Source organism: Somniosus microcephalus, chromosome 7, assembly GCF_052327205.1.
Source record: "Somniosus microcephalus isolate GS21.2 chromosome 7, FLI_Smic_1.0, whole genome shotgun sequence".
Classification (NCBI taxonomy): Eukaryota; Metazoa; Chordata; class Chondrichthyes; order Squaliformes; family Somniosidae; genus Somniosus; species Somniosus microcephalus.
In genome coordinates, this window is record NC_140993.1 from 175,054 (window position 1) to 191,496 (window position 16,443).

General features: G+C 47.0%; 2 protein-coding genes and 1 non-coding gene across 3 annotated transcripts; 2 read left to right on the top strand and 1 right to left on the bottom strand.

The window, feature by feature from the left end:
• Positions 1-1,264: 1,264 nt before the first annotated feature.
• Positions 1,265-1,336, bottom strand: trnag-ucc (transfer RNA glycine (anticodon UCC)). The gene has a single exon. It is a non-coding gene; the product is annotated as a tRNA-Gly (tRNA).
• Positions 1,337-7,408: 6,072 nt separating this feature from the next.
• LOC147114420 (histone H1-like) lies at positions 7,409-8,622 on the top strand. The gene has a single exon (XM_085993915.1). The coding sequence runs from the start codon at positions 7,409-7,411 to the stop codon at positions 8,123-8,125; it is 717 nt and encodes a 238-aa protein (XP_085850041.1). The 3' UTR covers positions 8,126-8,622.
• Positions 8,623-15,341: 6,719 nt separating this feature from the next.
• On the top strand, positions 15,342-15,798 carry LOC147114421 (histone H3). The gene has a single exon (XM_085992072.1). It carries the CDS (start codon positions 15,367-15,369, stop codon positions 15,775-15,777), a length of 411 nt encoding a protein of 136 aa, XP_085848198.1. The 5' UTR covers positions 15,342-15,366; the 3' UTR covers positions 15,778-15,798.
• Positions 15,799-16,443: the final 645 nt, after the last annotated feature.

Sequence of the window (16,443 nt, forward strand, 5' to 3'; positions counted from 1 at the left end):
ATGTTCGTATTCAGAGGGATTTGTGTGTCCTCGTACATGAATCACAGAAAGTTAACAGCAATCAATTGGGAATTAAATTTTATATTTGCCCTTATTGCAAGTGGTTGGAGTATAAGTGTATGGTAGTGTTGGTTCAACTTATAGGTCTGGGATGAGCAGAAATGTATTCACTCGGAGGGTTATGAATCTTTTCAATTCTACCCCAGAGGGCTGTGGATGCTCAGTCGGTGGGTATATTCAAGACTGAGATATAGAGATTTTTGGGCACTTAGTGTATCGTATCAACAGAATCAATTTCTGCTAATTGCATGTGGGGTTCACTCTAACTGTCAATCCCTGGTGTCTGAGTGTATGTTTTACACTGTGTCTGTCAATCTTTGGTATATGAATGTGGGTTCTACTCTATACCCGTCGTTCTCTGGTATATTAATATAGTTTTATCTGTACCAGACATATTTATGATATGTGAGTATTCGTTTTACTTTCTAAGAACATTTGAATTTCGAGCAGGGGTGGCCATACTGCCTCTCGAGCCTGCTCTGATATTCAATAAGATCATGGCTGACCTTCGAACTCAACTCGGATTTCCTGTCCTTTCCCGATATCCCTTAATTCCTCTGCAGTACAAGAATCTATATCAGCCTTAAACATAATCAACGACTGAGCATCCACAGCTCCTTGGGGCAGCGAATTCCAAATATTCGCAACCCTCTGAGTGAAGAAATTCCTCCTTATCGGAGTCTTAAAAGGCCGGCCATTTCTCCGGAGCCTTTGCCCCATAGTTCTAGATTCTCCTGTGAGGGGAAACAATCTCTGAAATGTGAGTGTGAGTCTTACTCTTTACCTGCCAGTTTCTGCTAAATTGTGGGTGGCTTTTCATTGTACCTGTCAGTTTCTGGTATGGAAGAGAGGTTTTCACCCTGTACCTGTCAATTACTCGTAATTGCGTATGGGCTTTACTCTGTATCTGCCAGTTTCTGTCGTGCGAGTGTTGGTTTTGTTCTGTATCTGTCAATCTCTAACACATGACCTTCCCCTGCAGTATCCATAGCACTGTTTGTGACCTAGAAATCTTCTGTCTTTTTTGATCACCATTTTCACTGTTGTTTTAAAATTCCTTTTTAATTCTGTGGGAGACGCATGGGATTCCATGGAAGATCAAAGTATTTTGTCAGTTGCAATGGACATTTTTTTCTCTTAAAATCCTGCTGCAACGTTCCACATGTCAGTTCTGACCTGCGAGGGGTATTAAAAGTACCTCGGTTGCGATGGCCGGGAATCGAACCCAGGTCAACTGCTTGGAAGGCAGCTATGCTCACCACTATACCACCATCGCTCATATATGTTAATTTATATATTTACGGACTATATCCTTCTTTTGGCTCCTAAGTGGGTCAAGTGAGAGACACAGCACTCATTTTAATCAGAACGTCAGCACTATGCTGAGGCACTTTCCCTCCAATTAAAAATGGCCACTGTGAATAATTATATCGCTTGGATTGAGCCCTCACTCCGTTTATTATTTTAAAATCCTTTATAGGTTAAAAATAATAATCCACAAAAATAAATTGAAAATCATTTTTATGGGAGAAGCAAATGGGCGATGATTTATTTTGTTGTAAATTTTAGTGAAATGGCATTTGCTGGAAGGCATTAAACTGCGATAGGGTGACCTAAACTGTATCAACAGGAGCCTGGTTGCGATGCCGCGAATTCGAACACCAATCAACTCGCTCGAAAGAGCAGCTACAATCACCACTGTCCCCCCATCGTTCTAATTTTAAAATGTAATCTTCTGTATTTACAGATCGCACGCAATGGGTCTTTGGAGCTTTAGTCAGGATGAGTAAAACACTTTGCAATCATTTCAATCTGAACATAAACAAGGTGTTCAGTTTATTTCTCTCCAATATAAACAGTTACTGATGAATGGTTATCTTGTTGCACTACTGGCTGGCGGCCAGGAGATGGCACCAACCTCTAATAGTTTGGAGTGTACGGATTGTGTCCACACATCCAGACCGCCGTGAGTCTGGTGCTGCCCGGGGAGCTGGCCAAACACGGCGTGTCGGAAGGGACAATGCCGGTGGCCATTGCAAATAAATTTCACAACGCACTGAGAAAGCATAAAGCAAAGCAACGGCTCTTGTAAGAGGAAACCACAGCATTAATTTAGTCGAATTATTCATTCGGGATATTGTCCTTTTAAAGAATCACAGAAAGGTACAGCACATTTGTTTGTGGCTTTACTCTGCAACTGCTATTTACTGCTATTTGAGTGCGGGTTTAACGCTGTACCTGTCTGTATCTGGAATGTGAGTTTGTGATTTATTCTGTACCTGTTGTTTTCTAGTAAGTGAGTGAATATTTTTCTTTGTATCTGTCAGTGTCTTGATGTGAGAGTCTGTGTTTCAGTCTACATGTCCACCTCTGGTATGGAAGTGTGGTTTATATTTTGTACCTGTTATTTTCTGGTGTGGAAGAGAGGCTTTACTCTGTACTTCTCAAGCTCTGGAATGTGTGCATGGGTTATACCCTCGATTTGTAATTCTCTGTTATGTGACAGTTCATTTAATCTACGTCAGTCAGTGTGCGTTTTACTCTACTTGTCAATTTCTGACACATGAGTGTGGCTTTTCTGCTGTAACGCTCAGGTACTGGTATGTGAGTGTGGGTGTTTCTCTGTACCTGTCAGTTTCTGGTATGTGAGTGTGGATTTTACTCTGTACCTGCCTATCTCTGGTATGTGAGTGAGGGTTTTTGATCTAGTGCAGACAGTTTCTATTATGAGTAAGTGTTTAAACCAGTAGCTGCCAGTTTCTGTTATGGAAGCCTGTTTTTGGTCTGTACCTGTCAGTCTCTGGGATGCATGTTGGGTTTTATCTGTACCTGCCAGTTTCTGGTGAGTGGCTGTGGATTTCACTCTCTACCTCTCTGCAACTGGTATGTGAGCGTCAGTTTCTGTCTTTCTATCTGTGTCTAGTATGGGAGTGTAGATTTTAATCTGTACCTGTCTATCTCTGGTATGTGAGTGGGGTTTTCATCTGTATCTGTCAGTCAATCTCAGTTACAGTAAGTGATTGTGATTCTTTCTCAATCTGTCATTCTGTGAGTGATAATATACTTACTGTGTGTGAGAAGGAGCTGCCTGCGCTGCTCCTTGTATTCCGCATGGAGGAGAGATCACTTTTTATTCTGGCTCAGTGAAGTATTTTGCTTCGAGAATAATAATATGAGAAAAATATTGGTAATACAATATGGACAGTTGAGGGTAGAATATAAAAATAAAGTTATAATTAATGTGTTTTTTCTAATAAAGTAAAGTATCTGGAGAGAGGAAACCACGATACAAACATTGTCTTTGTCTGACCTCACTGCAATACATTGGGTCTCAGATTCTCCATGACAGGTGTGTAGGACTGTTCTATAGTAAGTTATCAGCATCCACACACAACACAAACCCATCACTGGACCATGAATGGAACCACCTCAATACAGCGGGTATCAGATTCTCCACACCAGGTGTGTAGGACTGTTCTATGGTAAGTTATCAGCATCCAGACACAACACAAACCCAGCACTGGACCATGAATGGAAACACCTCAATACAGCCGGTCTCAGATTCTCCACGACAGGTGTGTAGGACTGTTCTATTGTAAGTTATCAGCATCCAGACACAACACAAACCCAGCACTGGACCATGAATGGAAACACCTCAATACAGTCGGTCTCAGATTCTCCACGACAGGTGTGTAGGACTGTTCTATGGTAAGTTATCAGCATCCAGACACAACACAAACCCAGCACTGGACCATGAATGGAACCACCTCAATACAGCCGGTCTCAGATTCTCCAAACCAGGTGTGTAGGACTGTTCTATGGTATGTTATCAGCATCCAGACACAACACAAATCCAGCACTAGACCATGAATGGAACCACCTCAATGCCACACGCCAGGTTTATATCTCCCATTCGCATGCGACTACCTATGAATTTCTGGATGGCTTCCTGGACTATAACCACAGGTACCTGGGCTGTACAAAGAATTGTTTTCAGTCTAAGGACAGAAAACAGCGAGTTGTGGTAAATGTCTGTTTTTCAGACTGGAGGATGGTAGACAGTAGTGTTCCCCAAGGGTCAGTGCTGTGGCCACTGCTTTTTTGATCCATATAAATAACCTGGATATTGGAATACAAAGTTGCATTTCTAAATTTGCAGATGACACCAAACTTGGGGGTGAGGCAGGCAGTGAGCATGATACCAATCAACTGCAACAGGACACAGAAAGGCTAGCAGAATTGACAGACAAGTGGCAGCTAGAACTTAATACAGAGACGTGTGAGATGATGCATTTTGGCAGAAGGAACAGGGAGAGGAAATATACACTTAATGACACAGTTTTAAAGAGTGTGCAGGGACAGAAGAACCTGGGAGTTAATGTACATAGGTCCCTGAAGGTGGCAGGACATATTAAGAGAGTGGTTAGGAAAGTATATGGGATCTTGGGTTTCATAAATAGAGGTATTGAGTACAAAAGTAGAGATGCTATGCTGAAACTTTATAAAGCACTGTTTAGGCCACAACTGGAGTATTGCGTCCAGTTCTGGTCACCACACTTTAGGAAGGATGTGAAGGCCCTTGAGAGGGTGCAGAGGAGATTGACCAGAATAGTTCTGGGGAGGCGGGGGGGGGGGGGGGTCTTAGCTACAAGGAAAGGTTGGAGAAGCTGGATTTGTTTTTATTAGAGCAAAGGAGGTTGAGGGGTGATTTGATGGAGGTGTACAAGATTATGACGGGTTTGAATAGGCTAGATGGAGAAAGGCTGTTCCCACTACTTGATGGTACAAGGACCAGGGAACACAGAATTAAGGTTTTGGGCAAGAGATATGGGGGGGGGGGGAGGGGTTGTGAGGTCATTTTTTTAATGCAGCGAGTGGTGAGGACCTGGAACTCGCTGCCGACGGAAGTGGTGGAAGCGGAGACACTAAATGTGTTCAAGGGGAGACTGGATAGGCACTTGAGGGAAATACACTTGCAGGGCTACGGGGATAGAGCGGGGGAATGGGACTGACTGAATTGCTCTACAGAGAGTCGGCATGGACTCGATGGGCCGAACGGATTCCTTCTGTGCCGTTATGAATCTATGACTATGACTCTATGGAAACCGAGTTGAGGGCCTGTGTAGTTAACAGAATGCCACAGAGCGCGGATCCTGATGTACCTGAAGGAGCGACTATGTATCTCCTAATCACCAGCAACACGGTTCTGGAGAACTTAGTGCATCGAAACAAAATAACCGATTTTTGAAATGTGTTCTTTCACACTTCTCACCTGGTGCCCGCAATAGATGCACTTTGTGAACTAAAGCAGCAATAATTTGAAAGAGCGAGGTGATTTACTTTCTATGTTAACTTACACTGTACAAACACAGCCCGGGAATGGCCTCTCCCTTCCCCCACTCACTCCATGTTCCGGAAATATTTCCTGCTTCAATCTGTCTCGTACAAACAGCCCCGAATGCCGCTGAACAGCCCCAGTGCGACGAGCTGCTGTGAGGAGGCTGCTGTTTGCTCCGTTACTCAGGCCCGTGATATCTCCGCTCCCTGATGTGTTCAGCGATCATTAGCCGAGCACAGAGGAAACGGTCCCCGCTGGCAGAGCTGGGGGAGGGGAGCTCGCAGGGCCCTTCCTGTCGCTTTAAACACTGTGCTGGAGAGGGGGAGGAGAAGGCAAGTGTTTATCACGCATGCTCAGACCTCTCTCCTGAGGCAAATTAAAAGAAGCAACAGCAACAACAACTTGAATTTATAAAGCACATTTAAATGAATAAATCGTCCCAATGAGCTTGACAGGAGCGTTATCAAAGAAACATTGTCACCGAAACAGATAAGGAGATATTAGGAGAGGAGGAAGCGACACTGGACACACGTCAGTTGCTGCCGGTGAGTGTGAGAGCGACGCGAATCCTGTCCCTTTGAGCGATTTGTTTCCCCAATACTGTATGGAAGGATGGGGAGGAACAGGCTCTGTCAATCTCTGATACTGAACTGCTGGTGAGTGGGGAGTTTAATCCGTCTCTGCCTGTCTCCGCTGGGTGAGTAGGCGACAGATACCAGTCAAGTTCCCGAGCCTGTGTGACTGTCACCCCCTGTGTCTGTCTCTGTGCCTTGTGTACAGGATCAATCCTCAGTCCCTCTATCCCCCAGCCCTGCCTGTTATATCTGGATCGATGCTGAACCTCTCAGTTTTCGCTCGATTGAAACCGAGTTCAGGGTATGTGTGGTGAACAGAATGTCTCACTATTTCTGTGAATAATACTATGATCTAAAAGCAGGCCAGACTCGACACAGCCAAACTGTGACACGTTCCTGCCCCTAAATCTCGGTAAGAGAGAGTGCGTGGACCGCCTGGCTCAGAGTGCGAACATTAAGACTGATACAGTCTCTCTGCCTCTCTCTCTGGTTGCTGTCTCTGGGTGTTGAGAATGGAATGCACAGGACACCAGTTGCTCTGTTCTGTTCCTCAATTTCGGAGAGAGACAGAGAGAGGCTAGAGGGGCGGTGAGATCATCATTTCAATTTTCATATAAATCAAACATATTTCTGCCTGCGAACAATATAATACCTTCAAACCAGATATGGGTGAACACAGCCAGAGCTGTGATTGGCTCCTGCCCCTGAATCTGGGGAACAGACACTGTGAGGAGCGCCGGCCTCAGAGTGTTTAACACTGACTGAGCTGGGAAGCTGCAACTAACCCCGAGAATCGGCAGCACAGGCCGAGCGGAGAGGAAAACCTGTCCTGTGAACTGTAAATCTGGGAACAGATTGTGCTGTGAATGAGCAGAGTGAACATTGTGTCAGCGAGTGTGTTAAAGGGGCGGGTGGGTTAGACTAGTGTCACTGTGTTTGTGTGTCCACTCTCATCGCCGGATTTCAGAGACCCTCTTGTGTAAAATTTAAAGATTTCCCTGTCATAGGATCGCCCTGCTCCCCTGCTCAGCCCTGAAGTGGGAATTAAACGTGAAGTTTTAGTTGATTTCAAATTTCAGTCGACAAACAGCGAACATTTCCGCGATTGGGTGAGAGAGCGCGAACAGTGCAGCAATGAAAGGGCTTTAAATCGAAATTGTTGTCTTGAATTCTGATGAAACTTTCTCGACAGCAAACATCCCAGTCTTCCAGACAGAAAGAGGCCAGTCTGGGAATGTGGAGTGCCCGAGTTTAATTGGAATCGGAGAGTTAATAAGGACAGAGAAACACAGAGGGGCTGGAGGGGCCGGGAGCTGACAGCAGGATGTCTCCGCCCCGTCCGCTCGCTGCCTATAAGTAGCTCTGTGCCGCCGCCTCTCGTCTCATTTCTGACCCAGCTCTGACTGTCAGAGAGATTTTCTACAGAGTCCCGGACATGACTGAGACCGCAGCCGCTGAAACGGCTCCTTCTGCCGCCGCCGCTCAAACCAAGGCTCCCAGCAAGAAGAAGAAGGCGGCTCCCCGCTCCAAGCCTGCCGGTCCCACGTTGGGCGAACAGATCCTCAAGGTTGTGGCGAGTGGCAGCGATCGCAAGGGGATGTCCCTGGCGGCGATAAAGAAGGCTCTGGCTGCCAACGGTGTCGATGTGCTGAGGCAGCGTTCACTGATCAATTTAAGTATCAAGAGGAAAGTGGAAAACGGCTTCCTGGAGCAGACCAAGGGCACGGGCGCCGCGGGCTCCTTCAGGCTCGCTAAGAAGGAATCCCAGCGGAAAGAGGGAAAGAAGGTGAAGAAACCAGCAGCCAAGAAATCTGCAGCCAAGAAACCAGCAGCCAAGAAATCTGCAGCCAAGAAACCAGCAGCCAAGAAATCTCCAGCCAAGAAACCAGCAGCCAAGAAATCTCCAGCCAAGAAACCAGCAGCCAAGAAATCTCCAGCTAAGAAACCAGCAGCCAAGAAAACGATCACCATGAAAGCAGCAACGTCAAAAAAGACAGCGAAAGCGGCGGCTGGGAAGAAGGCGGCGGCGAAGAAGCCGAAGAGCCACAAGAAGGCTAGAGGCGGAATGGTGAAGGCGGCCAAGAAGGTGGAAAAACCCAAGGCCAAGCCCAAATCAGCAAAGCCTCAGAAAGCAGCGCCCAAAAGAAAATAAAAAGGACAACTTGTAAACATCTGAACCCAAAGGCTCTTCTCAGAGCCACCCACGTCTTTCCAAAAAGAGCTGATCACGGAATCAGATTGTAGTGTATGTACCTTTAAGAGGAACTATGTTTTTGAAGCCCCTGTATACTGCAGTACCAGTAGTAACCACTCGTGTATATAAGCCTGTATAGCGTCTTGTGTAGTTAGTTCACCTCCAGACTTTGTTCAGTAAACACTTGCTAAATCAACTCCTGCATTCCGTGTCTCCATTAACACACGGATCTAACAGTGGCGATGAGTTAGAAACGAACTTACCTGCAATTCGGCAGCACCTCAAGGAGATCGATTCCTCAGACAAAGGTCGAAGCCAGAGGCAAGAAAAAAGAAAGGGAAGCTGTGGTTTCACCAGCTAAACAGGCTGGTGGCAGGTAGTGCACTGATCCTTCCTGGGCTGCGGCGGGCTAGAGCTCGATCGGGTGGCTCTGCAACGGGGCCGGGCAGCGAGTTGGGAAGCAGGAGGAAGGAGAGAGAGAGGGTGGAGCACTCAGGGCGCGGCCGGTGCTGCAAAGCAGGTCGGCGTTCAGGCCGAGCAGAGGGATGGGAAAGTCCCAGAGAGTCCGCTCCATGACGGGAATGGTTCTCCAAGTAACGGAGAAACTATTGAAGAGATATATATAATTTTTTTTTTAATAGAAATACCGCGAAAAGCTGCAGGTCGCAACGGGAACCGCGGAGAACAGCGGTGGCAGCAGCCGCAGAAACGCGTGGGAGGTGCCATTTTGATCCATCGGGGATGGAGGAAAAGCGCGGGAAGCGCCATTTTAGATTTTCCAGATGCTGAAGACTGGCAATATTACTGCTTTCGATACTGATATAGAATATTGGACCACATATGTGGAAAGAGTGGAGGTATATTGCAAGGCGAATGAAGAAGCGGATGATAAAAAGGCATCGGTACTTCTAAATCTGATGGGCGCAAGGACATACGGGCTGTTACAAAACTTGATTACTCCAGCCAAACCGATGGACAAGAATTTTAAGGAGATTGTTGATATCTTACAGGAGCACTTAAACCCAACACTGCTGCTGATAGCGGAACGATTCAAATTCTTCAGGAGGAATCAGCACAAGAATGAAAGTAATGCTGATTACCTCACCGAATTACGAAAGCTGTCAAAGCACTGCCAATTCGGGGCAGGACTGGCAGATTCTCTACGAGACAAATTCGTCTGTGGTCTCCTAAGTGAAGGAACACAGAAAAGACTACTTTCTGAGAAAGTTTTGACACTGGACAAGGCTTTCAGTGTGGCTGTATCATATGAAGCAGCAGCAAGAGGAGCTGCAGAGACACAGCAAAAGCCACAAGACTTCGGCACCCATGAAATGACACGGGGTTTCGAGAGATGTTATCGCTGCGGCAGATGCACCCATGACCAGAAAGACTGCTGGTTCAAGGACAAAGCATGCAGGCAATGCGGAAAGATGGGACACATTGCACGTGTATGCAGACCTGGAAAGAAATCCGCTGACAGTAAAAAGGTCAATAAGGAAAAGTACAGAAAGGTACAAATGATGACGGACAGTAGCTCCGAAGACCAGAAGAGCGATAGTGACTCCGGAAGCAAGAGACTAAGCTGTCTCAAATTACATAATGTAATTGCCAAAGAAGATTACCAGACCATTTGGGTTACCCTCATGATAGCGGGGTCCCCAGTCAAAATGAAGCTAGATGCAGGATCAGCTCTGACCGTCATGAGTCGATGGGATTATGAGCGGCTATTTCCCCATATACCTTTGAAAGACACATCCATTATCTTGAAGAAATATACGGGGCAGAAAGTATACCCCAGAGGGAAAAAAGGGGTGCCTGTTGTATACAACGGCAAAGAAATACAGAAGTTGTATTTATACGTTCTGCAAGATGGTGGTCCACCGTTGTTGGGATGTGAATGGATCAGAAAGATACGTTTAGACTGGCACTCCATTCAGGCACTGACGGTGACTAGTAAGAAAAAAAACGATGATGACGTCATACCTGGACAATTGAAAGAAATCTTGGCTAACACAAAAGAAGTGTTTCAACAGGAACTAGGAACCCTGAAAGGCACCACCACCTCAATAAAAGTGGAAGATGCGGCAATTCCCAAGTTTTTTAAGGCAAGGCCGGTGCCATATGCAATTCGAACAGCCGTCGAGGCAGAGCTGGAGAATTTGGAAAAAGCAGGCGTGTTATCCAAGGTAGATTGGAGCGAGTGGGCAACACCTATTGTCCCGGTCATGAAGAAAACGTTGAATAAAGATAAATCTGAAGAACAGAGAAAAATTCGCATCTGTGGGGACTTCAAGGTGACTGTAAACATGGTTCTTCACATGGTACAGTATCCTCTTCCGAGGATAGAAGATATTTTCACCTCATTATCCGGAGGGAAACGTTTCAACAAAATTGACTTAGCACAGCCATATCTACAGATGGAGGGTGAGGAGGCCTCTAAAAAGTATCTCACGATAAACACACACAAAGGCCTGTACCAGTACAATCAACTGGTTTTCAGAGTGGCATCAGCTCCGGCTATCTGGCAAAGAGCTATGGAGCAAGTGCTGCAAGGGATTCCGGGAACTCAATGCTACCTAAACGACATCCTTGGAACAGGAGAAAACGACAACGAGCACCTTGCCAACTTGGAGCAGGTGCTCACAAGGCTGAGAGAACGGGGCCTACGAGCAAATCGCCCCGTGCGAATTTTTGCTGAAACAAATATCATATTGTGGCCATGTCATTAACGAAGAAGGGTTGCATAAGTCACCTGTAAAAATTGAAGCGGTCGTAAAGGCCCCAGCGCCTGAAAATGTCTCACAATTAAGGTTGTTCCTGGGATTAGTAAATTACTATCATAAATTTTTACCGAACTTGTCGATGGTTCTGCACCCTCTTAACGCACTGCTACAAACGGGAGTAGTTTGGAAATGGAGCGAAGACTGTAAACGTGCCTTCCATAAATGCAAAAGCTTGATCACGTCCAGGGAAGTGTTGGCTCATTACAACCCATCACTGCCAATCTGACTGGCATGCGATGCATCCCCTTATTGCATAGATTCCCTGATGGCTCGGAGCGGCCGATAGCTTTTGCGTCACGCTCATTGAACTCAGCTGAGCGTAACTATGCCCAGATCGACAGGGAGGCACTCAGCCTGGTGTGGGGGGTGAAGAAATTCAACCATTACCTACACGGACAAAAGTTTACCTTGTTGACTGACCATCAACCCCTCATCTCCATATTCAACCCTAAAAAGTGCGTTCCCATTATGACAGCGCAAAGGCTACAGAGGTGGTCCCTTTTCCTAGGAGCACACCAATATGACATAGAATACAAAGGGACAAAACAGCATGGGAATGTTGAAAGGTTATCACGTCTACCGTTGCCAACGGTGGAAGAGGCACCTACAGTGGACCCAGTGGAGATGTTCCACTCGACCATAGTGGAATGTCTACTGGTGACAAATTCTACCATTGAAAAGGAAACGCGAAATGTCCCGACTCTCTCACGAGTCTACGATTTAACCGTGAAGGGATGGCCAGCACATGGCGAACCACTGTTGCCAGCATTCTCGCAAAGAAGGGAACAGCTGTCAGTGTGCCGAGGAAACTTGATGTGTGGATCCAGAGTGGTGATCCCACCCAAACTCAAGGATAGAGTGCTAAAGGAGCTACACGAGGGGCATCTGGGTGGAGTGAAAATGAAGAACTTAGCCAGAGCGTTTGTGTGGTGGCCAGGTATCGATGGAGACATCGAAGAAATGACCAAGAGCTGTCTAGGATGTGAGAAGGTCCAAAATGCCCCACCACAAGCCCCTCTACATCCATGGGAGTGGCCCTCATCTCCATGGCAAAGGGTACATATCGACTTTGCTGGTCCATTTATGGACTCAATGTTCTTAATCGCAGTGGATGCACACTCCAAGTGGCCGGAGGTAATAAAGATGTCCTCCACCACCACGGAAAAAACCATCACAGTATTAAGGACCATATTCGCCAGGAATGGGCTGCCTGAACAGATCTGTTCTGATAATGGACTGCAATTTGTATCCGAAGAATTCAGGAAGTTCTTAAAAAACAATGGGGTTAAGCACTACACGTCCGCCTCATACCATCCCGCCACCAGTGGATTGGCTGAAAGGTTTGTCCAGGCCTTCAAGAAGGCCATAAAGGCCATGGGTAATGAAGACATAAATCTACAACATAAGGTAGATAAATTCTTGTTTGCATACAGGAATGCAACACATGTGGTTACAAACCAAACCCCTGCCATGATGTTTTTCAATAGAAGCCAAAGATGCCGGCTGGATTTGGTCAAGCCAAACGTCAGAAGGGACGTAGAGAACCGGCAATTTCAAAGCATGAATGAACGGCCAACTAGAACCTTCCAGTTAGGTCAACCAGTTTTGGCCCGGGACTACCGTACCGAGAAATGGCAGCCTGGAACTATTTGCACACGACGAGGACCGCTGATGTATACCGTGGACATTGGAGAAAGCATAATAAGGCGCCATGCTGACCAGATCATAGAGTCATCCGAAAAAGGACAACCTACACCACAACTCTATATGCCTAGTGATTAAGCAGAGATACCCATAGTATCTACCTCCGATCCGGTGATACTGGAACCAGATGAACCCGACACTGGCATTGAAGCCAAATCGACCTTGCCAAAAGAACCTACTACACCACCGAGGCGTTATCCGGACCGAGTCAGGAAGCCTCCAGAGAGACTGAATTTGTAATTGATTAACTTCAGCAAATGTGTATATTACTGTTCTTGTAAAAATGTTATTTAATGATTACTTAAAATGTTATGTACTATTTATCAAAAAGGGGAGGAATTGTAGTGTATGTACCTTTAAGAGGAACTATGTTTTTGAAGCCCCTGTATACTGTAGTACCAGTAGTAACCACTCGGGTATATAAGCCTGTATAGCGTCTTGTGTAGTTAGTTCACCACCAGACTTTGTTCAATAAACACTTGTTAAATCAACTCCTGCATTCCGTGTCTCCATTAACACACTGATCTAACACAGATGATCCATGTCGCGGGGCCGGGCTCAGATTCCCGATTGAAATCATTTCAAATGAACCGCGGCTCCCTGGTGACTCGCAGACATTCGCTGCACCCACCCCTGCTCCAGTGTCTGCAATAAAACACAGAGAATGGGATGTCCGGGCCGGGCCTCACTCTAACTGGGGGTGGGGTGTTCGGCTCCAGTCTCAGGTTATGGTCATTTTCAGGGGTTCACAGGTTCAGGGTGAGACGGTGACACTGGCGGAGATACCCCACGTCACAACTCAAACCCCAACACCTGAGATTCTCCAAATCACCTGGAATAAAGTGTTTGTAAACTGCTGAACCCGCCTGTGAGGGGAGATGGAATAAGGTCAGAGATTGACATGGAAGGAGACGGGATGACTTGTGATCGAAGGGACTGTATATAGGCGGGAATATTACTGGTAGTTAATTGTAACAGGACCTTATTTAAAAAGCTTCTGGTTTCAGGAAACCCTTGAATATAAAGTCCGACTCTGTAAGGGTTTGTGCGGAGCGCTGGGTTTCCGTTCTACTGTCGATAAACGGTTTGAAATTGGCGGTTGCAGAAAGCTGGAGGTGGAGCTGGAAGATCAGAGGCCGCTCTCTGCTCTGTCTGTCACTCTTGAAATTGTCTCCTCCCCTCCAGCTCTCTCTGTTCAATCTCTCACTCTGTATCCTCCCCTCCCCGCCTCTCTCACTCTGCGCTATCTCAGTCAGGTCGGAGTCGGCTGTATATAAGAGCAGCCAGAAGCCTTTCGTTTTTCATTCAGCAGAAATTTGACTGAAGAATCATCATGACTGGACGTGGTAAAGGAGGCAAAGGACTTGGCAAAGGCGGAGCCAAGCGACACCGTAAAGTGCTCCGTGACAACATCCAGGGCATCACCAAACCAGCCATCCGCCGTCTGGCTCGCCGTGGCGGTGTCAAGCGGATCTCGGGTCTGATCTACGAGGAGACCCGCGGGGTGCTGAAGGTTTTTCTGGAGAATGTGATCAGGGATGCGGTCACCTACACTGAGCACGCCAAGCGCAAGACGGTCACTGCCATGGATGTGGTGTACGCTCTGAAAAGGCAGGGCCGCACTCTCTATGGATTCGGCGGCTGAACAACTCGACTCTTTTTACCAAACACAACACAAAGGCTCTTTTAAGAGCCACCCAACGCCTCACAGAGAGAGCAGTGACCTTGCGACGGGAGCGGGGTTAGATTGTGGTCAGAAATAGATTGTAGCCAGAAATATTAGAAACGGATTGCGCTGCGTTGTGGATTTTGGAATTTCCGAATTTAGCTTTCGGTTGCACCAAGGTTCGAGAGAGGTTTATTTGCCCAGACGGCACATTCTCTCCTCAGTGAAAAGCCACATCACATCTATACATTTGTTCATTGTCTTGTACTGTAATGATTATAATTGTAATAATTAGCAGGCTGGTCGGGTCTTCGTTCTGTTATTCTGCGTTCACCGTCACACATTCCTTGAGATGTTTTATGAACAGGTTTAATTTGTCAGCCTCTTAACTGAAACCGGCGGCAATAAATCTCCATTCAGCAATCTAAAATGTGCCGAGTATCAGATCTCTCACTGCACAGTTCCCGAATGACAGATTCTTGGCCAAGCCCTTCTCACAGGCTCCACGGGGACAGAGAGAAGCGACTGATTTCTGATCCTCTCCCCTGAAAGCGGCGGCTAACCTCACAATGGGACGGGCGGAGGGAAATTCTGAATGGGCTGGAGAGGAGAGGTGAGAGGAATCGAGTGGAAGAGCGGGAGATTGGCGCGGGTCCCTTTCCCCGCTCCTGTCAGCATCAACAGCCCAGAGGGAGAAGGGCCCTAAAGCACCAAGCCCAGGAAGGTACATTTAAAACCTTCAATGATTCCGGCAATGATCCTTTCAATTTGTGCAGGATAAAATTGATTTGTGTCAAAACGGTTATTTCCTGCACTAAAATTGGCGGGCGTTTTGAAATGGGCGATTAATCCCAGCTCAGCCAATCGGGGTCTGAGAGTCCAGCGTTTCATTGACTGGTCAGAATTGGGATGAAAGTGTCTGGGCGCCGGTCTCCAGCCAATCAGTGCTCGGGGCGGTCCCCCACTGAGTATAACAAGGCGGACACACAGCAGATTCCGCATTAACAGTCTATGTGTTCCAGATTGTGCTGAGATCGGTTCAGAAAATGGCCAGGACCAAGCAGACAGCGCGCAAATCGACCGGAGGCAAAGCTCCTCGCAAACAGCTGGCGACCAAAGCGGCCCGGAAGAGCGCTCCAGCTACGGGCGGAGTAAAGAAGCCCCATCGCTACAGACCCGGCACTGTGGCTCTGAGGGAGATCCGCCGCTACCAGAAATCCACCGAGCTGCTGATCCGCAAACTGCCCTTCCAGCGCCTGGTGCGGGAGATAGCTCAGGATTTCAAGACCGACCTGCGCTTCCAGAGCTCGGCCGTCATGGCCCTGCAGGAGGCTAGCGAGGCTTACCTGGTGGGGCTCTTTGAGGACACCAACCTGTGCGCCATCCACGCCAAGCGAGTCACCATCATGCCCAAAGATATCCAGCTGGCTCGCCGCATCCGCGGGGAGCGCGCCTAAACTCACTGCCCGGCTCCAGACTTTAGCACCAGATACAACAACGGCTCTTTTAAGAGCCACCAAATCAGCAAAGGAAAGAGCTGCGATCGGCGCAAGGCAAATTGGTCTGTGCACACACCGTGAAGGTCTTGTGTTAATGTAACTGGGGATTTATAGTGGGGGCAGTGAATATCTGAAGGTGCGTTTATGATCTCGGTTGAAATGTGAGTGAGCTGCCCAATAGACTGAATGAACTCGCCCAGTGTGAGTCGGAAACTACGTAATTTCTGATAGTAAATTGATCCAACTTCACATACTGGGATAGATTCGAGAGAACGAGGTGTCTGAAGTCTGACTCTCACCTTTAAAGCCAGCTCTTAATGCGGGGACAGGCGGGAACTTTAGTTACTATTGGAAATATTTTAAATTAACCAGAGCTCCAATTCTGGTTCGATTCTGCCAAATAAAAGGGGAAATGTTTGTATGGTTCCGGATGTATATATTTCTCCCTATGGAATTATTGTCCCAACAACGAACGGTAAGCCCATCCACCGCTCACTCAATTTCTACTCGGTTCTAAACATCCGTTCATATTCGGCTCTCCCAATAACATGTTCATTGAGTGCCGGTCTCACGTTCAGGTTCCGTGTGTTTTGTTTTACTCTGAAGCCAGACCTTCTCTATATT